The 26,178-nt window shown below is 33.8% G+C and overlaps 2 protein-coding genes across 2 annotated transcripts; one reads left to right on the forward strand and one right to left on the reverse strand.

Annotated features, from left to right (window-relative positions):
* Positions 1-211: 211 nt before the first annotated feature.
* LOC120342344 (cellular tumor antigen p53-like) lies at positions 212-8,990 on the forward strand. Its single transcript, XM_039411136.2, has 6 exons — positions 212-571; positions 1,175-1,387; positions 2,240-2,490; positions 3,841-4,039; positions 4,685-5,056; positions 5,595-8,990. Exons 1-6 carry the CDS (start codon positions 299-301, stop codon positions 5,742-5,744), a joined length of 1,458 nt encoding a protein of 485 aa, XP_039267070.2. The 5' UTR covers positions 212-298; the 3' UTR covers positions 5,745-8,990.
* An 899-nt stretch (positions 8,991-9,889) lies between these two features.
* Positions 9,890-26,122, reverse strand: LOC120348661 (uncharacterized). The gene is made up of 21 exons (XM_039418854.2): positions 25,950-26,122; positions 25,548-25,656; positions 24,687-24,894; positions 23,696-23,862; positions 23,073-23,240; positions 21,677-21,830; positions 21,382-21,478; positions 20,922-21,055; positions 20,450-20,563; positions 19,950-19,990; positions 18,800-18,860; positions 18,599-18,664; positions 18,051-18,223; positions 17,422-17,538; positions 16,566-16,730; positions 16,316-16,388; positions 15,527-16,123; positions 14,188-15,208; positions 13,674-13,839; positions 12,741-12,917; positions 9,890-12,461 (listed from the first exon to the last, which is right to left on the reverse strand). Exons 1-21 carry the CDS (start codon positions 26,120-26,122, stop codon positions 12,231-12,233), a joined length of 4,212 nt encoding a protein of 1,403 aa, XP_039274788.2. The 3' UTR covers positions 9,890-12,230.
* Between the last annotated feature and the right edge of the window lie 56 nt (positions 26,123-26,178).

The following is a 26,178-nucleotide window of genomic DNA, read 5'->3' on the forward strand; positions in this document are numbered from 1 at the left end:
GCTGAGTGCGACCGTATACGGTAGGGAATAATTTTTTAGAAAAAGGGTTGATATTTTACGACATGCTCCTATTTATTTTGCAGCACACTTGTGCCATTATCTTGAACCAGGATGAATGAGGAGTAAAATTCTGTACCGGCATTGAGAATATCTTGCTAGTATAAAGGTTATTCCGTCCAGTCACGCTCCATTGCCTAACAGTGTGCTTATTTTTGCAGGCTTATCATCATCCTATGTCATAGTTAATGTGTTTTGGGGTGCAAGTGTTGCACTTCATTTTGCCTTCCATTTATCAATCATGACTCACCAGCAAAATAATATACCAGACCACGAAAGTTTTAGTGATCTTTTCAACACGATGAGCCAAGGAGGTTACGCCTTGACAGATGAAATTAATTTCAATGAAAATCTTGATACTATGCTGCCTTCAAATCGATTTACAAATGGTGACGGTATGACACAAGGCCGTGTTGTATGCATTCAAGAAAATAAACCAGAATGTGTTGAAGTTCATAGGAATCAAAATATAATATTTAGCAACTCACAACAGAACCAGTTTTATCATCATCAGGTACTTGAATCATTTTTTATGGTTTTCTTCCATGTAGTCAAAGTTTTTATGGGTCATATTTTCAAAGTTGTCAGAACCGAAATTAAATTTTGAATTCATCAGACTAGGAATTTCAGATTTAAGGTCAAAATACTCTTGAGAAACTCAAAAAGTATTAAGTTGCCAAAGCATTCTTTACAGAAAATTGAAGGTTTGCATACGTTGAAGTGTCCACTATTATATTTTGTTTTTTTTGGAGATGGAGTCGCATGTTTCAAGTTTCTTTTCAACTTCAAAATTTTAGTCAAACCCGAGCTCGAGTCGCGCTTTTATAGTAATAGGTTAGACTTAATTTTTCCCAGACTTTTTTTTTAGGTTTAGGCTGTTGATGCTTGAAATGTTTGTGTTTCCATATTAAAACTAATTTTTGTGAAATTCCTGTCTCACTTTTGTCGGACAAAATGTTACAGTCCAAAATTTGTGAAAGTGTTATTCAAGACTTCGTGATCACTTAATCACGAATAGTGTGTATGTTCTATTTTGTAAATCTATTCATATAATTGACCAACTTTTCCAAGAAATTTTTTCGCGCCCCAATAACATAAAGCAACTTTTATATTTCAGGAGCATCAACAACCATTTGTGTCCTGTCCTACTAATCAACTGGGAGGTCAAAATGTATTTGTGACTACTACCTATCGAAACAATAATAATGGATGCCTCATGAACACAGTTGCTGGACAGAATTACGACCAATATAACAATCATGCATTAAGTCCAAATAGTGGTGATCGAGCCAGCATTTCAAATAGCCCATATACACCTACTGTGAGACAGGTATGATGACATTATGGAAATATATTATAGTGTCTTCTGATCATTTTAATTGGAATTTTGTAATCGAAAAACATACAATTGGTTTAGAATTTTTTCACCTTTATCTCAGGAGATGAGATTTTTTGAGAAAATTTTCCCAATTTTTTAAGAAAATTTCTTTAAAGCAAGTTCATATGCACTCCCTCAATGGTAAAAGAGACTGATATCTTTGCGAAGTCCTGAGTGATCACAGAGGTGCCAAAAACTTCTGAAACTTCATAGAATGATTGCGGTGTATTATGCGTCAGTGAATACCAATACATAAGGTAGTGAATTCCACAAAACTCTATCATATGACTGACCGCGCCCCTCATTTGGTTACAAGTCCAGATTGAGTGGTAATAGTCAACCAGTTTATTGTTCCAATAGAGTAGAATGTATTTGTTTAATATAGAAAGGTGTTTCAATATTGTATGTACAAAGCTTTTGATTTATTATGAGCTCGACATGTTTTAAAAAGTACTTACAATACTTAAATTGGCAAGACTTCAAATTTTAAAATACGTTCAAATATACGGTAATTAAATGTTGATTTTGGAAAAATAATTTCAAAAAACAAAATTGACTTAAGACGGCTGATGAAGTTTGAAAACTAAGCAAAACGACAATTTTTTGTGATTTTTAATTTTTGAAATTTCACATCAATATTGATTTAACTCTTCTCTCTTCTTTTTCTATGAATGGTTACGATCGACTATAATTTTACTCAGATCTCAGTCTCTTACTACTGAGTGAGTGCTCTGAGTAAATTTTTTTTCGATAATGTACAAACTATTCTTAATAATACCATCCATGTTTTATCCAATTTCACAGGATTTCCCGATTACTCCACCGGGAAATATCATTCAACAACAACCTCATAAGTCTGGATCTATTCCATCATTATCTGATTATCCTGGAGATAATGGATTTGAAATATATTTCGGCAAGAGCACAGAATCAGCAGTTAAAAATGCGCAGTTCACCCATTCGACCCTACTAGAAAAATTATTCGTAAAAATGAACGCTCTCTGTCCGGTTCAATTCAGATGTCGCACAAGACCACCTGAAGGCTGTATTATAAGGTAATTGAATATAGTAATTTGATTTATTAATTACTTAATTAATCAATTTGGTAATATTTGCAATTAGTGATGCATATCAGATCACTTCACAAATATTTTTATTAGAATTCGATACATTATGTTATTGAATACAGAATAAAAAAAAATCGAAAATTATCATTTCAAGATATTGAAATCTCATTGTGACCGATATTTATTTTGAAAATTTAAAGGTATTCAAAATATCTATCTTAACTATCTTAGTTATCTGAAGTCATTGATTTCAATCTGTTCATCAACAAAATTTATTGATTAGGATTAGTAAAAGTATATATATGCTTATACAGAACAGAGACATGTTCTCTGCACATAGGTTAAGAATATGCATAAAAAAAGTATAATGAAGTCGTAAAGTTGTCTTTAGTATGGAATGAATGGCGCACGATACCTCATAAGCAATAAAGAAAGATGGAATTTTTACAGTTCTGCATCACTTTTTTAATTTACTTATACCAAGTCTCGTTTGCATAATGTTTGCTATGAACTAACCCACTATATGAAACACTTCTGAATGTTTGTGAATGGCACGCACGTTCATCCTTTGATCAAATATTGAAACGTGGTTTTGTTGGAATTTTTCATCACGCTAGTTCACCAGTAGGTTGGAACTTAGTTTGTTATACATTCACTTAGGCTATTAAATAGAATTATTATGATGAATAACCTAACTTATGGTTAAAGAATATATTTCTATAAAACGAAGTTTGTAATTAATACTATTTTGAAACATTCTTAGATTAGATTGAAACGTTTTTCAACGAATCAACAGAATGCCTTTTTTTGCAAAATTTGCCATTTCGAAATGAAATTTGGATTTATAGAAATTTTTTTGTTGTCCAATTTGCCCTATATCCGAATTTTATATTTATTTATGGTTGAAATTTATGGTTGGCTCCTCCGTTAGATTATTCAAAGCCATTAAGTAGGTACTTTTTTTGAATATGGAATATTGAGTGTTTTAAATTGTGTCGTATTTGAGGAAGATACATTGAAATATATGTATATTCAATGGGAAATTTGAATTTAAAAATTCAAGATGTCAAGATTTACGTGATTAGATTGGCTTTCTACGGTAATTTATCAGTTCTCAGATATTGTTAAAGGCCATGGTCATAATATTGTATTTGATACGGTTTGATTTGTTTTGGACATTCCTGATTGAAAAACATTCAATTTGAGTTTATCTGAAACTATTGAAAAGAATCTTAATACAATCAAATACACCAGTCAGGGTAGGCAAAATACTATACCCCAACACCTGATTGAGATTAGAATGACGAAAACTTAGACAAATACCTATTTCTTTCTCAGGGCTTTACCAGTCTACACGAGACCAGAGCATGTTACAGAGGTTGTATCTCGTTGTCCTAATCATCAGCTACAAGATAATTCAGCTGATCATCTTGCTCGACATTTAATACGAGCTGAGCAACCAGGTATCGATTCAGTTCGTTACGTTCCGACTTCTGATGGAAGAGAAAGTGTTACAGTAGCATACTGTAATCCCGAGGTATGCAGAAGATTCATATTTTCATTAGTTGTTGCTTAGATAAGTTTATGATATTAATAGTAGGTCTTTGTCGAAGGTTTTGGATATTGGAGTTGTATTTTGAATAGCGAGTAGCGAAGTTTTCGATTACTGAATTTGGTTGTTGATAATTAGGGTCAATATTTTTGGCAGAATCGCGTAAGCATTCTCAGCAAACATAAAGAAAAGGCTGCATTTGCCTTTGTTGAATTTTAATTCTAGTTGCTCTGATTATCAATTAATAGGTACCAGTACATTTGTTATTCATTGCGAAATCAATACTTCATTGGAGTAAAAATTGTAAACTTCATAACTATAATTCTATTTAGTCGTTTTCCTGATTTGGATTTTTTTATGTTTCATCAGTATTTACTCAGGTCTCCATGACAACAATGAATCCAAATGTAGCTTTTTGTACATCATTGTTGTTGCCTTCAACTCTCCTATTATTGAATTCTTCATTTTTGATGGAATTCGCTCACCTTACTGTAAGCAATACGATATATGACATTCAAACTAATTTGAGAACTTAGAGCATTGTTCCCCTATGTAAACATACATTATTCTAACAAAATATTTTGTAAAATTCCGCAAATACTACTATTACCTTCTGAATTTTTTTTACAGGTTGGAACCCAGTATTCCACAGTGTTTTTCAAGTACATGTGTTTATCGTCGTGTGTTGGTGGAATCAATCGTCGACCAATCACAACTGTTTTTACTCTCGAAACACGAGATGGCGTTGTCATCGGTCGTCGATGTATCGAAGTTCGTATTTGCTCTTGTCCTGGCCGAGATCGTAGTCAAGAAGAACGTAGAAAGAGAAAAGCGAACGCTCCACCGGGTTACGTTCTACTTCCGAAGAAAAAAAAATCTTCGTCGACGCCGTCAACTTCCACTGCGGAACCGACTGGTCAAACCGATGAATTCATTCTCAGAGTTAGAGGGAAAGAAAAATATAAGATTCTGAAGAAAATAAAAGAAGCTCTTGATCTCAAGGTAATTATATACTTTTATCAAATCCTTGGAATTGAATTTATAAGAAATATTTTAGGAAATAGATGCTTGAATTGTATTGAGTCAGCACGTGACAAAGACTCAAACCATCTAAATGAAATGACTCGGGCTCTACTCAGTGATTGACTCGACTCGAGGATGACCTGCTGCTCTACTTGACTTGGCGACCCTGGATTTAGGACCTTTTATCAAACACTGGTCGAAGTCATACGCACTCAGTAAAAAGTGAAGGAGACTCAAATTTAAACAAAGTTGTGGGCACCCACTGAAATTTTGTGAAAAAATATGTCTTTCTATGTAACAACTAGATAATCAATTTTAAATTTTTCAGTCCTTGAAGGTGAAATTTTGTTTTTTTCAAATTTTTGTCCTAAAGGAGTCTTACGGGGATAGTTTGTATCCCAAATTTTCGCTGTTTTGTTTTAATTCTGGGAACGTTTTTATATTATATTACATATATTACATATATATTTCAGTGCTGCTCTTTTGTTTAATTACTATTTGATTGATTTGGTTTCAGGAATTGATATCTCCTCAACAGGAAGAGGAATACAGACAGAAAGAAGCCAGTGAGGAATCGTTAGCTATGAGGGAAGTATTAAAGAATTATTTCAAGCAATCACCTTACGATAAGAATGATGGAGATGGAAGCAATCCTTTTCCTACTTGAACTTTGACCTTGGGAAGCAATCCACTTCCCGATTGAACTTTGACCCTGGGAAGCAATCCATTTTCTTGTTTAAACTTTGGTTTATTAAATCATGTTATTTGACATGATAACAAGGTCTAAGAGTGATTCTAGACAAGACTTTTCCTTTTTTTTCAAACTTAAATTTCACCAAAATTGGACGAATACTCTTTTGACAGGCTGACAATCTGAATCATCATACCTTATGGTTTGAAATAACGGTTAACTTAATATAGTTTTACTACAACATTGTGCTGATATTTTTTTTTACTGATTTAGGGATTAAGTTGTAAATGGACCAGATATGGAATTTTAAATTATTAAAGTTTGTATTTTCCTCTATTTGAATGTAGTCTCAAAATTTTAACCTGTCGACAGACACAATATTTCACAAATATTATTACTTTGTCTGAATGGTGCTGAAAATGTTCTCACTTTATAGTCATTTTGCCAAATAAGAAAGTTTTGTTAATCGAAAACAAGCCATTTTTTATAATTTTTGCTCAACCGCACAGGATATTCGAATCAGCATGTCACTATGGGGTATGGATGGGTAGGTGCCCCAATGATTGTTTTAATACATAAACTTCATAGATAGCATTAAAATTGGGACAAGATTTACCCCTCGATTTTGAACTAAATCGTCTGCCTTTGAACCCATATCTATCTCAGGTTTATGTATGGTTACGTTACATTTTATCCCCTGTTAATAATTGTCATTCATTTTCGATTTGATTTGTTCGTTTCGATTCTACATAATGATATTAATCCTCGATTGATAAATTCATTTCGATTTTTTAAACATGATTACGACTCATTGTAGGGATAATTTCTCTGTGAATTTTTTTTGTTACTCGTTCCTTATTTTTTATATTTTCATTTTTCATTTTTTGTAAAATCACTGAGGTGTGTAAACTTGTGGCATCAGTGACACAATCATTTCATTTTACAATCGTCAATATTTTGAATATGCCTAAACTTGGAAAATTTGGAAACAATCATTGCACTATCTCGTTAGCTGTCTTAAACAATGCGTCATTTTTTGAACTCCATAGCTTTGTAGCATTGTGTCAGAATTTTGAGGAATTCCAACATTATTTTTTTTGTTTGATTTTCATCATTTCATGAATTGCTTTAATCAGGGATGGGTATTTTTGGATGTGTTACTGAATTAAAAATTTTATCTGAAAAGTTAACATTCCATATATCAGGGCTTCCCAAACATTTAAGCTCGTGACCCCTTCCAAAACATAAAAAATTTCCGCGGCCCCTGTTAAGTCCGCATTGTTTGCAAGCGCGCATCTTCTCAAGTCTTGAGATCAAAGTTGGCTTTTTTATGCCGGCGCGCTGCTTCTTTGGTCCTATGCATTCTTTCAAAATTGTGAGATTTATGTTTTGCACTAGTTTTAATAATTGTGTTTCGAATCAAAAGTCTAAAGAAGTATATTGGTGTACTTTTTGCGACCCCTAAAATTCGATGCTGGCCATCTGCGAGGTTGGGACCTTCAGTTTGGGAAGCGTCGTCGTATATAATTTATGATTCACATAAGACCAGCAGTGTCCGAACATCAATTAGTTCATTGTTTTGTCAAATTTTATTTTTGAATGATAGAAACATGTTTGACTTGACGATTGAATATCGAGTTTGTAGCTCACAATTTATAAATTGATGAAAATATTCTTGATGTTTACCAAAACCAGGGATGATGATTTCAATTCAGTTCAACAGAAAATCTTGCTCTAGTTCTCGAATTCGATTTCCCAACACCAAGAAGATTGTTGTATTGGTTTTTCCCTTTGAAGTGTTATCAGAAACTAAAAATGTTTTTTGTCAGATTATCCAGTGTTATACTATAGGACCTATTTTTAAAATTAGAATATTCTGAATTATTCATAAAATCTAGGATTGAATATAACTAATTTAAACTAAAACCCACAATTTATCATATTGAGATTTTAAATATATCCATTGTCGATCATATTCTATTTGTTTTGTCCATCCCTGACTGAAACCATGAATTCTATCCTTATTGTGCTGCTTATTCCTATCACAACTACTGGTTGGTGCTTTGATTTCATGAAATTCCACAATTAAAGTAAAAGTTTTTGAGGTTTTTTGGTAAATCATGCAGCATCCCAATCATACAAATTCTTTACCTTCTTGGGAATGCAAGATGGATGCTTTTAAACCATGTCTGCAGAATCATAAAAAAATGCTGCATGGGAAATTGACAGACATTCATTGAAGTTCAGTCATATTACGAAAGCTTGCACTGTAGAATAATCGCTTCTCCATGAACTATTTGATGACTATATCAACTTACAAATAAATTTCAGATTGGCTTTATTATTTCTGGTTTCAAGCTCTAACATTTTTTTTGACGTGTGTGTTGTATCTTTTCACTGAGATAATTGTAGAAATCTCACATAGAAAATGACCAATTTTGTGGAACGTTTTTTCAAAAAATAAGTCGATTAGGATATCATTTATTAATGATAAGATTTTTTTCAAATTGTGTATAATTGTGGAGTATGTTAAAAAACGGCTTTGAGTTGAGATGCTAAATTAATGCTTAATTGGCATGAAGCTATGAAATTTTTGTGTTTGCAATTTTCTAAACTTTTCTGTTAACATTTGAATCATTGGCAAAACTTCCATCCGTTTCTTATTATCATTAGTGCATGTACTTGGTAAGTTGATTAACATGGATTGAGTTCAACTTGTCAACACTTTATAAATAAATTCAAATCCTAATTGGATTTCTGAGCTTCCACCTTCACTCTATATATTGTGCATCTGCATGTACTCCGGTAACTTGAATAAGCATAGCAGCATTTGCTCTTTATAATCACTTTATTTTGTCAACATCATTTTACAACTTCTAAACCAGCATCCTAATTGGTTTCCAAAACTCCTAAAAAATTCATATACTGAAATGGTGTTTCATATTTGCTTCTGCATCCTAGTGTTCATTCGTAGTGTTGAAATTTGTCAACAAACTTATGCGAGTTCTGACTGCCACACTAAATTCTATTGATCATTCCAATAGTGTCAATTTTGCTGCTACAAATCGTTTTGTTTGGTATCTTTTTTTTGTACATATTTTTTGTTTGCCATTTTTCATTCCCTTTCTTAGATGTTTTGTGCCTTTTTGTCTGAATTTTGAAACTTTTTTGTACATTTTGTAGAATTTTTTGTTTTAGAGAATAAATTGTGCTAATTGGAAAGTTTTTTGTTTTAAGGAGAAATAAAAAGTGTCTAACAGTAAGTGGCTTCCCTGCAAGTTGGGTTTCAAATCCCAGAGCCTAATCTAAGAAGAGCAAAGTTACGTTAGTTAGTGCGCCAGCCGAAAAGACTCCTGTTCTCCATGTCAGGAATCTTCTTTATGAAAATGAACATATATATATATTTATTGACAACGTAACTTTTCTGATTTTAATTTCATTTGTGGAGAGTAAAAACACTTCTGCTGTAAGGAAGATTCTTGAAATGGAAAACAGAGGAGTGTACATACTGATTCATCGAGTAACAGTATGGGTGTTTGCATTTTATAGGTTGTTGTTGAAAGGGGGGACCAGAGCTTTTTGAACAAAGTAGTTGGAAAGCTAGAATGATTTCTAGAAGTCCTACCCATGGTTTTTTTCTTATATAAGAATCATAATTGAGATAATAATATTAGTGGTTGCATCGTAATCATTAGGTTATTTCTTATAAGCAAAGAAGTGATGCTTGGCGAAAATGCCCATTGCAGCAATTGAAGGATCTGCTATTTCATACCAGACATTTGTTGTACTCTGATAATCATGACGCTTCTCACTTATGATAAAATACAACTCCAGTCCATAAATTATTTAGTACTTTCATAAATCATTCCAGCTTTCGGACTTCCTTTTTCCAATATCAACATCGACACTGTCACTGGGTGAACCTGCGGATCAGGGTTTGAATATTGTAAAACCAGCTTAAGAATAGTCTAAAGTCATTTATCGTAGCGTGGCATAATGCTGAGCTTTCCTGCTTGCAGCTGGTCACTGGACTTATGTTTGAATGTTTTCTTAAACGCGGAATCCTGTATATGCAATAACCATATCTAAACCCCACTGTTCCTTGAAAGAAATAATGCAAATTTCACAATACAGCGTTCCCACTATTTTTCTTGGCATGTTTTGAATGCACAAAAATTATTAAAATTATACTGTACAAAGAAAAATATACACATCTGCAAATCAAAAATGAACGAAAAGTTTACAAGGACTAGAAAATTCCAGATTCAAAATTTTATCTTATGATTACCGTAAATTTGTTCTTGCTACTCTTCTATGTTTACTAAATGCAGCTGAAATGAAGTAATATAGCTAAGAGGTTACTTATATTTCAATATGTACAAACAAGGAACTGCCGTAGTATGTGCACCAGGTTAGGGCATAATTTTATTCCGATTTTAGTTATATCACGAGTTCGGGGACTGTCTGTGTTAGCCGAGTGAATATACCCCCTGCCCATAGGTTTCAGTCCTTTTACACAACTTGATGTAAAGTAAGCGAATAAAATTAGTTACCTCCATATTGGTACACATAATTCTGGAGCTCTCAAAACAAAGTTGAATATTTGATATCTATCAAGACCAACAATTATGGAGTCTTAACTGGACAAAGTAACTGACTTGGGCAATGTCCTAATGGTGAAAGCGTTAGACTAGGTTCAAATGTCATAGCCACCACCTCAGCCAGATTAAAAATGTGAGAATAGCAATGCCAACCAGTGACTACCAACATTTATATCAGTGGCTGCTTGTACAAGGCTTTGTTCAGAGCAAAAAGCATCAGATTGAGTTTATCAAGTTCAGCAAAGACTTGAGCGAAATCGAGTCAATTGAAATCTTAGTGCAAAGATGCCACTCAAAGAGGTATTCAACCTACAGGCATGGCGAGGCAGACATTCCAAAAGTCAATACTAGAACTGAACCAGGAGCTTGCCTTCAGTGAGTCAGCCTAAGACATTTTACTAAATTGTCGCCAAATTTAAAATTTTAAAAATTGACGAGTGGTATCAAGAATCCCTGAAAAATTTTACTGAAAAAAGAAAGATAAGTCGTACTTGTCAGCCCCTCAAGTTCAGCGGACAAATAAACTTTATGGTTCAAGTTGGCACAAAAAGAATGCAAGAACAAAAAAAAACAGGCGGAATACAATCAGTACAAAGGTAAGACTTTTAAGTTTTATGTAATGTTTTGTTCGAATATCTACCAAACAGTTTGGAAATTTAGAAAAATAAGATATATATATCTAATTCATGACAAATTACATAAACATAAAAATTTACAATACAAGAATAAAATTTCCAGAGACATAACGTGACATTATAATATTTCTAGCTTATTTTATATGAAATAAATTGGAAATCATCTAAAACAAAGACTTTTTACAATGATACATAGACATTTAGGGGCCCGTGTAGTTTTGTACCTCAAGTACTTCTAGTGGGTACTTCTATAACAAATTTTGCACATGCCAATCATAACCCTCAGTCCCCCACCTGACTACGGCATACAAAAATTATGTCACTGCAACGTCACAATCACGCCATAGAGCTTGCCAAAGATTAACTACGATCGCCCGGTGGTGAAGAACTCACTAATGGTGTTGCGACGAGAAAACAAAAGGATAGCTTGCTCAATTTCGGGTGATTGTCTACGCATCTTGGATGACCGTTCGTATAGTTTGAAGGGCATTATTATGTCACTGTGACATCGTAGTGACCTAATTTTTGGATGTCGCAGTTAGGTAGGGGTTAGGATTGACATGGGCAAAAATTGTTAGGCTACACCCACCAGAAGTACTTGAGGTAGGAAACTACACTAGATTCGACATTCGCATGTCAGTCGTCAAAAGTTGTATAATTTTCAAGCTCTGTGTAGAAATAATGAATGCATTTTTCGCTTGCATATAAGGTTTGAAAAAATCCATAACACTTAAGTTAATAATACAATTTTTTTTTCATTTTTTTGCTTAGAATGAGGGTCTAAAGAGGCAGCTGATATGTAAGACCTACAATACCATGCAGAAAATATTTTGCGAAATGTACATGTCATTTTCCAGTGGTTCAAAAATGCCTCACTTGTCCCCTATTTCGTGTCTTTTGTGCCAATGTTTTGAGTTGGGTCAGATGTGGGGCAAAGCATAAAAGCGGAGTATATCCATAGAGCAGTGAGCTTAGACAGGGTGACCCCCCAAAAAACAGCAACCACAAATTTCTTAATTACTCCCACGAAAATGAAGAAAAATTTTTGGGCAAAGTTGAAGTAACCGTGTAAGATTCACACAAGTTTGAGACACCTGTCATTTTCTTTCTTATCAATCTAATGCTATCTGATTCAAGCATACGAATCCAAAACAGGAAAAAAAAACATTCGCACTTCAATACACTATATTCAAGCACCCCCGTAACAGGACATCGCTGCGATTATTTCACATCTGCGGAGGGAGTCCGAAATAGTTGACATAATGTATAGGGGGCAAAAGTGACGCAGAACCGGAGGGTAAAGATTGGGGAACAGTCCCAGGCAACATAATAGGTGGAGGGAGAATAACACTGGGATAAACCGGTCGCTCTCCGAGTGCGGACATGATGCTTGTCGGCTGGGATTGTGGTCGTTGTTGATATAACTGATGAACAGTGGTGGACATTGTTAGAGTATCCTGTAATGGTTAAATTAACAAAATTAATAGCGTCATATTTTTTGGGGGTGCGGGGTGCGGTCGGATTCGACATGTTGACCAATTTAGATGAGGCAATCTACTTGACAACACAACTTATTTAAACCCGCAACACGAACCATGGAAAATATAAAAAAAAAAAAATTTAAATTATAATTCCATCTTTGACTACTGAAAATTTGTAGTCAATCTGTTCATTAGTTGAAGAAAAATAATTTTTGTTTTTTTTCACTATTGTAGATATATAAATAACAATAATACCTCTGTCATTTTTTGTTGTTCATTTTGAACTGAAGATGCCACCTTTATTACTGAACTTCTAATAGAACTTGAGCTCTGCGTTACAGTCGGATAATTTTTCTTCAAATTCAAAGGTTGGTCAATATTCTTTGTACTGAGATTAAGTGGTTGTTCCTCAACATTAGGAGATGTTGTCATCTACAACAAGAAAGTGTAAAAAATGAGCTATAAGAATTTTGGGAAGCCTGTCCTTTTGGCATATAAGATTTTATAGCAAAGGTAGAGAAACAAATGATATACGTGGGGTTTGCAAACTGCGGCCCGCGGGCCAAATGCGGCCCATTAGGAAAAATTATGTGGCCCGAAAAAAATTTCTCAATCTCGTTATCTGGAATGTAAGAGTAATTCCTTTTGCATTGCAAAGCATATACTCGAGTCCAATTCATTATCTATGCTTAAGACGTTACAGTGCCATAACAGTTAGCTTTTGTGAAGCGATCAACGCATAGCATAAGATCAATACTCAAAATTTTTGTGCATGCACTTCTAGAAAGCCTTTGTTAAATAGCGGTGCGGCCCTGCCGCCCACGATTTAGAGCAGTTGTTTGTATGAGTCCCTCTTGTAAAAAAGGTTGCACACTCCTGATATATACTATTTTTTCTGACTGTGAAATGATTAAAATAAAATAAATGTCAGACGGGAATATTCTGAAATTATTTCTAAAATGAAGAATTTACTATGTCAAATAAAACAAACTCATTTTCTACACTTTACAGTGTCAGCAGTAAAATAAAGTCTATTTCATGAGGTGGAAAATGCCCAAATTGGAAAATTGGCTCATGAAAATATTCCAAATTTAATCCTAAAATCAAGAATTTACAACGCCAAATACAATCCCTGGCAATAACCTGTGAGTAATGTGCAGTATTTTCATTAAAATTGATTTTTTTTACCTTGGCTCTTGTTGTATTGTATTTAGGATCATGGTTACCAGGCTTTAGTACTGGGACTGCAGATACCGCTGCCACAGGCTTTTGTGCCGGTGCCACACTTGTGACAGCTGGTGACATCGAGTTAATATCTGTCATTGAAACTTTGCTCTGGCTTTGAAGCAATAAACTGAAAAAGTAGGAAGGACCAATGAGAAACTTTTTATCTTCACAATTATTTCTAGCTTATGCATTATGAAAGTCTCCATGAGTAGAAATCTTTTGTCATAAAGAATATCAATAAGAATATATTAATCTAAAATGGTAAATCAACAATAACTGAAAATTCAGTTATGTCTAAATTTTTGAGGTGTTTCTGAGTGAATCTGAGAACTCTATCATTTTTGGGTCTAAGCACTGGACTGTCCAGCCCACAATATAAAGTCTACACCAGGCCTAACATGTTGTACAAATCTATCCGAGGGCACCATTCTTGGTTCTTAATATCTATTCAAATTAATTCAGAAAATTCCATTACCTTTGTTGTTGATACAGATGTCTAATATATTGTTGTTGTTGTAATAAATCCATATGGTGACCTCCCAAAACTGGTGTTGCCATTGGATACAGACCTCGCATCTGCGCATCATGCAGCGACATAGGGATCCTACCTAAAACATTTGGATCTAGGGTAGGTAATCTGGTCGACCCTACGTTTCCCAAATATGCAGGATTAATTTGCACAGTTGGTGTCGCTGTGGATATAATTGCGGATTCCTTTTTCACAGCTTGTGACACTTGCATTTGCAATGCGTATTGGGCTTGTAAAGCCGCCGCATGTCCACCGTGAATCAACACAGGAATTAGATCCTTCCCATATGGGGCATAAGCGATTTGAGGCTGCAGGTACGATCCAGCATGCGGACCAACTAGGCTTATATTCGTTAAAGGGTTAATCATAGACTGTGACTGCAGTTCTACAGGCAAATGTGTGACGCCTGAACTACCAGCGATGGCACTTAAATACGACGTTGAGGTAAGACTTGGCGGTACCATATGGGGTAAAACTGACGGAGCAGTGATAGTACCAGACACTGCGATATTTTTCGCATTTTCTTGTGGCAAGGATGCTGATAAACTAGAATGGTTTGACACTCGTGATGCTACAATCGGTGCGATTCCGACAGTTGATACTAAAGTCTGTTGTTCGGTTTTTCTTGACGACAACGGTACTCCTTTATTCATCAGCATTTGTAATGGAGCAACGGTATTAGTAGGTGCTGCGTTTGTCACTTTAACATATTGTGGAGGTACCGGGACTATCGTTGAATTGGTCAAAACTGTTTGTGTCGACGATACCATATGGCTTTTTGTTATATTTTCCTCGATAGAGGAATTTTGAGTTTGTGGTGGTACTTCTATTTTCCTTGGTATTGTTATATTTAATACTTTCGAAGAGATAGTGCTGACAGGGCTTGATTTCGATTCAAGATCAGAGCTGGGAGGCGTTGTTGTTGTTGTTGTTACTATATTACGAGCTGGTGATGCAAGAGGAATACCTGTGTAAAAAAGTTTCGATTGAACGAGAGAGAAAGGTTTTTCTACAATAGGGAAATCATATGAATAAGTATGAACTGTCATTTTTCACCGATTAAAATATTTATATGCAATAGGCAGACTTCCTAAACAAAGGCACTCCTTACTACTGAGTAGCTACTTACAGAGACTTTTTCAGAGCAACGATAGGTAAGAAATACAACATTAAACTTATAATTTACGATAAGTATAATATTAAATATACAATCCCAAATCATTCTCTCATCATATAATATCATTATCCACAATTCAAAAAATAAAGTTTAAAAAAAAACACTCACCAGCTAACGGACTTTTTGGCACTTGAAATTTCCCCACTGGTGATGTCAATGGTTTATTGTTCATAGCTGTCGGTACTTTGATAGGATGTGTTACAATTCTCCGGGGAATTACAGACGGCAATATTGGTCCTTTTTGCGGCATTGATGGAGAATTATTTTTAACCATGATAGCTTGTCGCAAGTTGAGTTTCGTATTTTCAGAAACTTTGTCTATCATCGCTGGGACGCCCGACGTACCAGGTTGATATTTCGGACCATGATTTGCATTTCCTTGCGCCCTACCCATAGAAATTGCAGACACCGCTTGTCCGACATTTTCTTTGCGGGCATTTGCATGTGCCAATGCTAGCAAATGGTGATTGGATTGCACGCTTCCAGAGGGATTTGTACCAGTAAACATGTTGTTATTTGAACTCATTTCTTGGTCATAGTAATGTTTTGGGGGTAATGAATTCGACCGATGAAGGGGGGGCATTTGGCCCTTTTTCACGACTGGGGTTAAAACTTGGGTGAGGTGTTTCGGGACAGTAGCAACATTTGTCGTAGTTTCGTTTTCTTCGGAGTGCTGTTTTTTCCCAAAAAGTTCTTCAGATTTAGCTAGAAAAAGAAGAAACAAAAAGAATGTAACACAATTTTTCAACAAATGAAATTACACTCCAATCAAAATTCTAATGAGGCAAATTAATGTGTTAATTAGTAAAATCATTTTTTCGCAACAAAATCAAGATTAGTGTAAAAGTTTTTTAACAAATGATATAAATCAATATTTATATTCAGTCATATTCTTACCATTCATAGCTGCAACTGCCAATCCTTGTAGAGCTAGATTTTGGAGTTCTTCTGTACCGGCCTTGATCTTGGCCTAAAAAATGAAACGATTAATCGGTAATGCTTCATGAATATCCACATGTATATACCAGGCCCAGCCTACTGATATAAATAAAGTTTTAAGATTTTCAAAACAACTTAAATATACCACAATAATAAATATAATTATTGTCAAGAAGATCCTCAAACCCGAATTTATCAATAATCATACCTGTCTAGATGGCCTTGCTTTCAAGTAATTAGTTATTCCGAATTCCCTGGCGTTAGATTGAATTTGATTGGATGAATTAGCCATGGCAGCAACAGCAAGTCCTTCTCTTGCCAATTGGTAAAGATTGGCTTCGGCTGGTTGTGGTTGCGGACTATTCGGAACGGACTATATACAAAGGATTAATAGTAACTCTTGACTGAAAAATTTTCATACTGGGATTTTCATATTTATCACAGGGGAGGAAAGCTGATAAGACCTCTTAAGCATATAGCTAACCAAGTGGCCTCTCGTCTGGTTACCAGTAAATGTCAGGTATGGGAATAGTTAGAATATTAAAGTGGCAATAGATGTTTATTGACTCTTCCGGAAAATATGTGAATGGTACAGACACACACCCAGACAGACTTCAGAAGTACAGACACAGACTTCGGAGTTCAGACACACAGACTTCAGAGGTCAGACACTCAAGACTTCAAACTGGTGGGTAAGACCCAAAATAACATATTTGTACCAGATATGGTAGCCAAATAAAATATCAAACACAGTTTGACTAGTCGCAAATCTCCTGTCAATAGATTTCTGCATTTGAGAGCAATGGTTATTGATTTTTACAGAATAAAATTAAAAAGCCGAAAATGCAGTAGTCGCAAAAAACGTTAATATAAGTAAACACTAGATATCTAAATATCCAGAAAACTATAAAAAAAAGCAATTTTGTGCTCCGGACCGCATTTCCCATAAGAGCTAATGTTAAAATCATACCATTCTTATTTTTCCGACGTGGGATGGGTTTTAAATGACTTGAAAGGATTATTACTTGTATTAAAAATTATGTCAATAAGCCCAGCTATCTCACCTTTGACTTGATATCTTGAGAAGATGTGATTAACATGGGTGATGTACTTGGTGTAAAATTCTTGTAATTTGAATTTAGGTTGAAATTTGATCGATAGAGTGCCGTCGCAACATCAATCTGAAGATGAATTTAATACGATTAGAAATTTTGATATTGAATTCATCACATGCATTCTGTTACACCTAGAGGACTGTCAAGCTTGCAGGGTGATTCACGAAACCGCTGGTTGGTTATAGCTCTCTCCACCATCAAGACCACGCAAACGAATCGATGGTTAGCTATTCGCATACCCAATATTTACTGGTAACGCGAAAAGAGGGTGTGGTGCAGGCGGCACACGGTTAAATGCTTTTAATAGAAATGCTGATTTTTAACATTTACACCAGTTCATAAAAGCCACCGCTCCAAAATACTTTCAAAATGAGCATAATTTTTTTTGGTCATAGTGAAGTATAGGAAGATTTTTTCTGGGGTCAGGGGTCGAGAAAACATCCATTGGAAAAAACATTCATTGGAGAGGTGACTCATCTGTGAGCAAAGTTCTGGGTTGTCAATAAATTGACAAGAGCTGGTGAACTATACAAAATACATAAAACAGGCCTGATTTATGCAATAAATAATGGACATACCTGTGGTTGTTTCTGTACTATTACAGGTTTCGAATCTCCAATGGAATCGAGAGCATTCTTCAAAACAGTGGTGTTGTTGTTAAGTTTTCGATCCACTGAATTTTTATGTGTACTATATTGCATCAGTTTATGAGTGTATACTGGTTCTGGTGATTCAGCTCGGGTAATTGACTCTGAATAATTTTCAAGTTCATTTTCCACAAGTTCATTTTACTACTTTTTTTTATTATATTCATATAGAAGACTATTACTTGACCTCTCACAATCATTCATGTAACCATGATTCAGGTAATCCTCACCATCAAGACCATGCACCAGATACAAATAACTGGTTACCTATTTCCATACCCGACATGAACTGGTAACTGAATGAGAAGCTTTGGTTTACAATTCTGTAAAGCTATTTTATAGGATTTTCTCCACCGATATTTTTCAGAAGGTATTAAATTTATAACCCTTGTCTATAATTTGTTTCAAATATAACCACATCTCATTAATGAAATCAATTTTTTTACTAAAAAAATGGAAATATTAACCCTGTTACAAACCTGATGTTTTTGATCCATCTTGTTTCACAATAGCATATGATGCTTCTACTCCTTTTTCTTCCCCATCTAAACGAAAAGTTATAATTCATTCAGTAAGGAATCTTTTGTACAATATACAATAAAAAACAAAACAAAATGATGACAATCGATGTTGGCAATAATATGATAATCATCTTTAGCTCTAACATAACCAAATTTAACCTGATTTGGATTGCACAACTTCTTCGGATGAAACTTCTACTTCTTCTAATGTTATTTCAACCTGAAAAATGTTATTAAATACCGTAAGTATAATTAACCCTTTCCGTTAATAACGACAACCTTAACGACAAAACTCGCCAGATCGCGGCGGGTACTTCAAGTTACCCATAGTTTTATTTAGCAATCGGTCACAAACTGTTGGTCTAGTTTTTCCGAGTTTTGGTTTATTGATAAAAAGTCTTCTTCGAGATTAACATAAGCGACAGTAAATCTCGCTTTCGTTTACGACAGGAATTTTATTTGCGGCGGAACGAGGGAGTGATTTTGAAATTTATGCAAATTTCGGTGTTTTTTGGGTGGTAATAGAAGACATATTATCCCTTCCATCTACCAAAGTATTTTGAGTTAGATCACGAAATTGCTACAGCAACATTATGCTATTGTTTGCCAACCACGAAGCGGTAACAGTAAAGGATTTAGCGAAGATTTCCATATTTTATCATGGTTTGAAGTTTCAACTCCCAAGAAAAAAAAATGCCCTTTTTCTATCCGGTTTGTGACTCAGACCACCACTTTTAAAAAAACTTTTTTTTTTAATCGCCAACTGCAAGCTCTTTAAATAAGCTTCCTAACGAGCCATCAGTGGGCAGCAGAGGATCATTAGTTTTTCGTTAGTCGGTCGATTACTTGTGGGGGTAGAAATGCATAAAATCGGTGTAGCAAATACGATTATTTAATAAAAAATAAAAATCGCATGGAAAGGGTTAAACAGTTCTATGCAAAGTACAGGATTTAAATTTACAATAATTTTATACCAGACAATGCTACAAAATGGGCTTAGAATAATGAGTAAATTACTGTGTTTAACAAATTTATATATAAATGAACTCAATTAAAAAAATTGTCAAAAAGCTTTTTCAAGAAAATTACAAAACTGAATTTATAATAATTCTATTCAAAATGATGACTCATAATTAAATTTCTGAGACCAAATTGGCACAAAATATAATACTCAATAAATCAATTGTGAACATTTGAATTTCTAATAAAGTTATAATAACAGCTGATCCTATACATTCCGATTTCCAAGCATAGATAACCTTCAGGCTATTTGTTGGAAACACTAAAATCTATTAGAAAATTAACAAACCTCTTCAGCTGTTTCCATGTCTTTCTTCAGAGTTTCATCATCTTGATAAAAAAAATCAATGCAAATGTTAAGCGCCAACAAATTAATATAATAGAGTGTAAGACTTGCGGGAGATAATTTTGAGTGCATCACTAGATTTTTTACTAAAATTATTAGAACATAAACATAGAATTATTAAATCTTATATAAAATTAATGTTTAATGAAGAAAGAACTGGCTCTATGAGACAATCAGTCATTTCAAATTCCTCTATTTCAGATATCGGAGGAATTTCCTAATCCTAATTTAATGTTGATACAGACAAATTTTCTTTCAATGAGCCTAGGTTTGTATTACATGAAGTAAATGTGTTATGAGTCTTAAAAATGTGGGAATGCCCGGGACTGCCCGAACTGAATTGGAAATCAGACAAACAGGATGCTGTCCATAGCACGATTAGGCGAAGAAGGAATATTACAAACCTTCCTCTTCCCTGGAATATATATAAAATTCAATTTCACCTGGTTTACTTGCATCAAACTGGATATTTGGAGTTGAATCAGCAGGTAATATCTCAATATATTCTTGTTTGACTGGCATTCCTTGAGACAGGTGGGGCGACTCGGTTACCATCACTGAATAAATAATAAAATGGAGTGAATATCATAAGTATTATTATATTTTTTGGTATATTATATGGATCTTTGTTCTAAATGAGAGGCACCACACAAGAAGCCCCCTTACATGTGGGGACGTAAGGTAATAGTAAAAGCAGAATTTTCAGATTTCAAAAATTTAGACTTTATTTCAAGTCATTGTTACAGTCGTGAGCCAAAATTTTTTACAACGCAGAATCGGAGTCGAATGTAAATTTTTCTCAATTACATAAAAATTCTGAATAAACGATTTAATAATGATGTATAAACTTGAGCAAAAACGTAGTTACTGTAATAGCCTAATACTAAAGAATTTATTGAGAACGAGAAAGCATACCTTGGTCTCTTGATCTAACTGGACTCATAACAGGATGATAGGATTGGTGAAATGGTATGATAACAGTAGTATTGGGACTTGTAGAAGAATGTAACGAATTCTCTGCCATCCTTTTAGCAGGTATTGTGTCATCACTGAAAAAAAAAATAGATAAAAATACATTATATAATTGAAGAGTCCTGTTGTTGTACACTGCTTGAGGAAGTCTAACTTTTAGTCAGACGAAACATTACAGAAATACATTTGTGTTAGTGCGCAGCAGGTGAATTACATAGTATATATAGTCTTGCTTATTCTCGCTACAGCATCATTGTATTATACACATACTGATCAAGGCAGAAAAAAGTATGAAGAGTTAGTTTCGTATAACCCCAACTCATAGTAAATATACATCATACTAAAAGTAAAAATGAACGATGATTTAAAATATATGATTATAAAGGTTTCACTTGGTTCTTACTTTTCAAATCCTCTGTGTTCTCTTTTGATCGGCTTCATTTTCATCTTCATATCATTCATATTGATTGGTTGTGGAATTATGGGTTGTGATTTTCTATCTGAAATATAGTTCCTGAAATGAATAATCTATGAAACCTATGAAAACTGCCAAATAGATGCGGACAGAACAAAGCAAGCCAGATAGTGGTATAAAAATTCTGCCAAAATGCCAGAAAATGGATATCAATGTATTACCAAGGAAAAAAATCTCAAATCAAAAAACAATTTTTTGAATGAATATATAAAAAACTTTCTACCTTTATCATGGCTAAACCTATTTAAAAATTGCGGTGGCATTGGAACAGACATATTTCTTGCAACGTACGAAGCATATTGACTATCTGCAGTTGTTAATGGCTTCACTTCAGGTGAATGTGTTGAATTATACTGTGTCCGAAATATATCTGTGACCTGTCAAAAAGGAGCAAAGATTAATTAGATTAATATCATATGTTAGAAAATATACATTTGCAACAAAATTGTGTACGACATATATCTGTAACCTGTTGATAGGGAGAAGCAAAAAAAATTGAAAAGTAGGAAAATGAGATGGAATAAAGTTCTTTTTAATAAAGTAAAATGCTGAAATCAATATTAGATCTCAGAAAATATACATTTGCAACAAAATTGTGATATATTATTCTTATCAGTTTACCTTGATTTCATGATATACTATTCCGAATTGAATCAATTTTTGGAAATCAAAATTATCATGAACATTTCAGAATATTATTAGATATATATGTAAAATGTGATGAAAACCAGGAATTTTAAAAAAATTGTTCAAATATTTTTGGAAATTCATATTAAAATTATATAAAAATGCTACAAATTACTATTCCATCGAAAATAATTTTTAAACAATTCGTCTGTTTTAAAACTATAACAAAATCTTGGTAACCCATTTTAGAACCTATAATGTTCATAATACTACACTTGTAAAAAAAATCATAAAACCGACGTTAATAATGCCTCAGCCTTTGAGCGAGGCATAAAAATCTTGACTTGTGTCAAATTGTCTGTATTTAACCAACATCGACAGTACAACAATCAATTTAATCAAGAATATAAAGTTAGTAAAATAATCAATGCCGCAGAAATGTCGTGGATTTAAAAATAGATTTGAGACCATGATCATGCATCCTTAAAGGAAGACTTCCGTAATGAAATATTACATTGTCATTGTCAAGTAACAAGGCCAAAATAACTTGGCAACAATGCAATCGTTAGTTGGTAAATAAATTGTTCTTTGACAGAGAATTAAGAATAATTGCTCAAATCGAGAAAAATTGGTTATTTTGTTGAATAATCTACTTTCCGGCTAATGAGCTGCTTTTTTGTGTCGGCTTATTAGGCGGCTTAGCTTATTTTCGTCGGCTTATTAGTCAGAAAAAACTAAAAAAGTAATATACTATCACATCGTATATTCGGAATTTGTGATAAGAAAAAAAATTCCACAGCTTATTTATTAACAGTAGATGCTTGTTTGAAGCCTGGTTTTGAGAAAAAGTGAAAATAAAAAATTTCTATAATAAGCTGAGTGCTTATTAGTATGAGATGAATAATTCAACTGCAAAGCAATGCAAAGCTAACACAAACGGTATCTGAGCCAGGAAATTCCTTTAACTATGAACAATGCACAAATAAACATACTGATGGTGATGTGGCAAGTGACAGTGGAGTTTCCAAATGAGTATTTTTCATTGTTGCGTCAGCACCTCGTCTTAATAACAATCGAACAATGTCTTGCAACCCTCTTCCACTCGCAATATGCAAAGCAGTATCTCCACTGTAGGTCTGTTGGCTTACTGATGCATCACACTGTAATTTTATAAATAAATTATTTTATGACAATAAATTGGTTATAAAAAAAAATTTCAAATGATTTGTGTGCCATTTTATAGATGGTCAGTAAAGTCTTTGAAAAAATTGGGTAAATAGGATTCTAAACAAAATAAAAATCGTCAGCCTCTCAATAAAATAGCTGATATTGAAGTTACATTATATTTATACAGTTACTCAAATTATCATGTGAAGTATAATATCTAAAATCATACCTTCAGTTGAGTATATTTAGAGCATATCTGTTCAATTTGGGCTAGCCAATATGTGTAAAGGTATTAAATTGAAACACATTTTATGGAGAATTTTAAAAATTAAAATTTTTGAAAATCAGAATTCCCCATTTAATACCTATACAAATAACTAAAAACAACATCAATTCAAAATATACATGTGAATATTTGAATTATAGATTTGAACCATAAAACCAATACCTCCAACAACATCTCTACAATATTTCTTTCATTCATTTCAATGGCGTATATCAAGGGTGTTCTCCCGCCCTTATTATCTTTTGCATCTATATCAGCCCCATTTGCAACAAGTACTTTGAATGTTGCCACTGATCCATGCCTGACAGCAACATGGAGAGCTGTAAGACCTGAAATAAAAAGCTTTTTAAAAATATTGAAAATGTACTATACTAGATACTATACTATACTAAGATACTATATATAAGAAGCAGTCTCATATGCAAAATAGGCAAGAATTCATAAAAAATAATTTATATAGAAAAATCAGTTAAAAGCAGTAAGCATTATTATTGATGTGATAGTGTGTCTGAAGAGTCTGAATTTGTCATTTTTATCCAGATTTGGATACGAATTCAAACTTTTCAAACTGCCCGAGTCGGAATTGAAATATTGATGATGTTGCCAATAATGATAATGTTAACTTGTATAAATCAATCAATTTCTGCATCTACAAAGGATCTAGTATTCATACTATAATAAATTACAGCAATTAGTATCTCAAAAAACCCTTCACCGCCTTGCTTTATAATGAGCTTTACCTCTTTGAAATGGCTATTTGTTATCCTGCATATTATTATTATTATTGTTTAATGGTTCTAATAACTGGCTTAGTTTTGTGGACCAGGACTATGATATTATGTGTTGGGTGATCAAATCCTTCTCCCATTATGAGGACGTATTCTATAACAAAATATACAATTCTGGGATTTGTGAGCATTTTTAAAATATTTAGGGGGGGATATATTCAGTTCTTTGCAATGATTAAATAAAAATGATCTTGGGACGTCATAGCGGAGACAATACTATTAATAAATGTTCGGCGGTTTCCTTTTACAAGCAAGTGTCATAACAGGAAAGGATGAAAGTGCAGAAAAGTTTTTCTTACTCAATGTTATGAACGGTTATGGCTGGCTCACTGTCTTTATAAATAGAAGGAATGCATTAAAACTACCTTCATAATCACGAATGTTTAGGTGATGTCGATCTTTCTCTACTGTATTTTGTAAAATTTCGATGAGGCAATCAGCATGGTTATATTTGGCACATAGATGAAATGCAGTTGAACCAAATCTGTCTGGATTATGAGGACTCGATTTGTGGTTTAGCAGTAATTTGACAATTTCTTTTTGATTTGTAATAACGGCAACATGTAGTGGCGTCTGAAAATAATCAACATTGGAATTTAGATCATGTACTAACTTGTACTGAAAACAAAAAAATTTGACAGTTTGTTATGGACAGTGATAGACGAGAACTAGCTTTGCTAACTTTGTTGGTAGACTAAATTATTTGGAGATATAATGGGGGATAAAATTGGGCTGTGGAATCGGAGTTTCGTAGTTTTCATTGGTACCGGAGAACGAGCTTGAGTCTCCTAACTCATCGGAGTTTCAAACTTATCAGAGTTGAAATTTCAAATTCAATGGACAATGGTGATAAACAGAGTCAAAGTTTCAAAAAAACTCAAAAAGTATTAAGTTGACTACGCATATTAAAGTTTTCATTATCAAAATGAATTTTTTAGTGTTCAGAACTGTGGTCTGAGCAAAATTTTTTTCAAGCTGGTTTCAGGAGCCTGAATCTAAGTCAGTCCAGAATTTTAGGTTGAGGCAGGAGTCGTTTTTTTGAAAACGGCTCGGAGTTTGAAATCGATATCTATAGCCTTAAGGAAAAGGCTTAGTCAAACAGGGCCTTTTTAGCCAAGTAAAGTCATATTCAATTCAGCCATTTTGTTGATAGCAAAGTTATCACATCACAAGAATATAGTAGCCTCGTCAGTACAAAATTAAAATCAGATATAAAAACATCATACCTGCAGTAAGTTATTTCTTACATCAATGGATTTTCCAGCAATATGGAAAAGTTTGAGCACCTTTTTACAAGCTTCGATATCATTTTGTACAACAGCTAGATGCAACGCTCTGCAGATATAAATCAAAATTAATTTCATTTTTTTCATATTCGTGGAGCGGCTTTAATTACGCATACCCAAATTGACGCTGAAAAGTTAAGACTATACTTGACGCATTCACAATATTATTAAACAACAGTTCAAAATGGAACGAAAAATACACTGTAAAAATTACTGGAAAATGGAATCAATAACTTTTATGTTTTTGTTGAAAAACAAGTAACCCAATAGGATTTTCAGGTGACCCCCCGTGGCTCACGACCCACGCATTGAGAAACACTGTTCTAATAGACAATAACTTACGTATCCCCATCTTCATCTGGCAGCAATGCCAAATGGCATTCTGTTGCGATAAACAATCCATCTTTAGCAGTTAAGTTTATTCCTGGCCCCATTGATGCTCCAACTTGATTTTTATGTTGATGCTCTTTATAAGCTAGCAATCTTGATGGAGAGTGCTCCATACCTTGAAGCATGGATTTTGATCGTGGGATGTGAAATATTTTTAACTAGAAAAAAAATATGAAGACAA

This window comes from Styela clava, chromosome 1, assembly GCF_964204865.1.
Source record: "Styela clava chromosome 1, kaStyClav1.hap1.2, whole genome shotgun sequence".
Taxonomy (NCBI): Eukaryota; Metazoa; Chordata; class Ascidiacea; order Stolidobranchia; family Styelidae; genus Styela; species Styela clava.

Excerpts from the sequence above, each read along its gene's own strand:
- LOC120342344 (XM_039411136.2), top strand. The coding sequence starts at position 299 with ATGACTCACCAGCAAAATAATATACCAGACCACGAAAGTTTTAGTGAT. Across the intron at positions 1,388-2,239 it reads ATACACCTACTGTGAGACAG|GATTTCCCGATTACTCCACC; the intron begins GTATGATGACAT and ends CCAATTTCACAG. Across the intron at positions 2,491-3,840 it reads CCTGAAGGCTGTATTATAAG|GGCTTTACCAGTCTACACGA; the intron begins GTAATTGAATAT and ends TTTCTTTCTCAG.
- LOC120348661 (XM_039418854.2), bottom strand. The coding sequence starts at position 26,122 with ATGCTTCAAGGTATGGAGCACTCTCCATCAAGATTGCTAGCTTATAAA. Across the intron at positions 23,241-23,695 it reads TTGTAGAGATGTTGTTGGAG|TGTGATGCATCAGTAAGCCA; the intron begins GTATTGGTTTTA and ends ATAAAATTACAG. Across the intron at positions 21,831-23,072 it reads CACTTGCCACATCACCATCA|GTCACAGATATATTTCGGAC; the intron begins GTATGTTTATTT and ends CCTTTTTGACAG.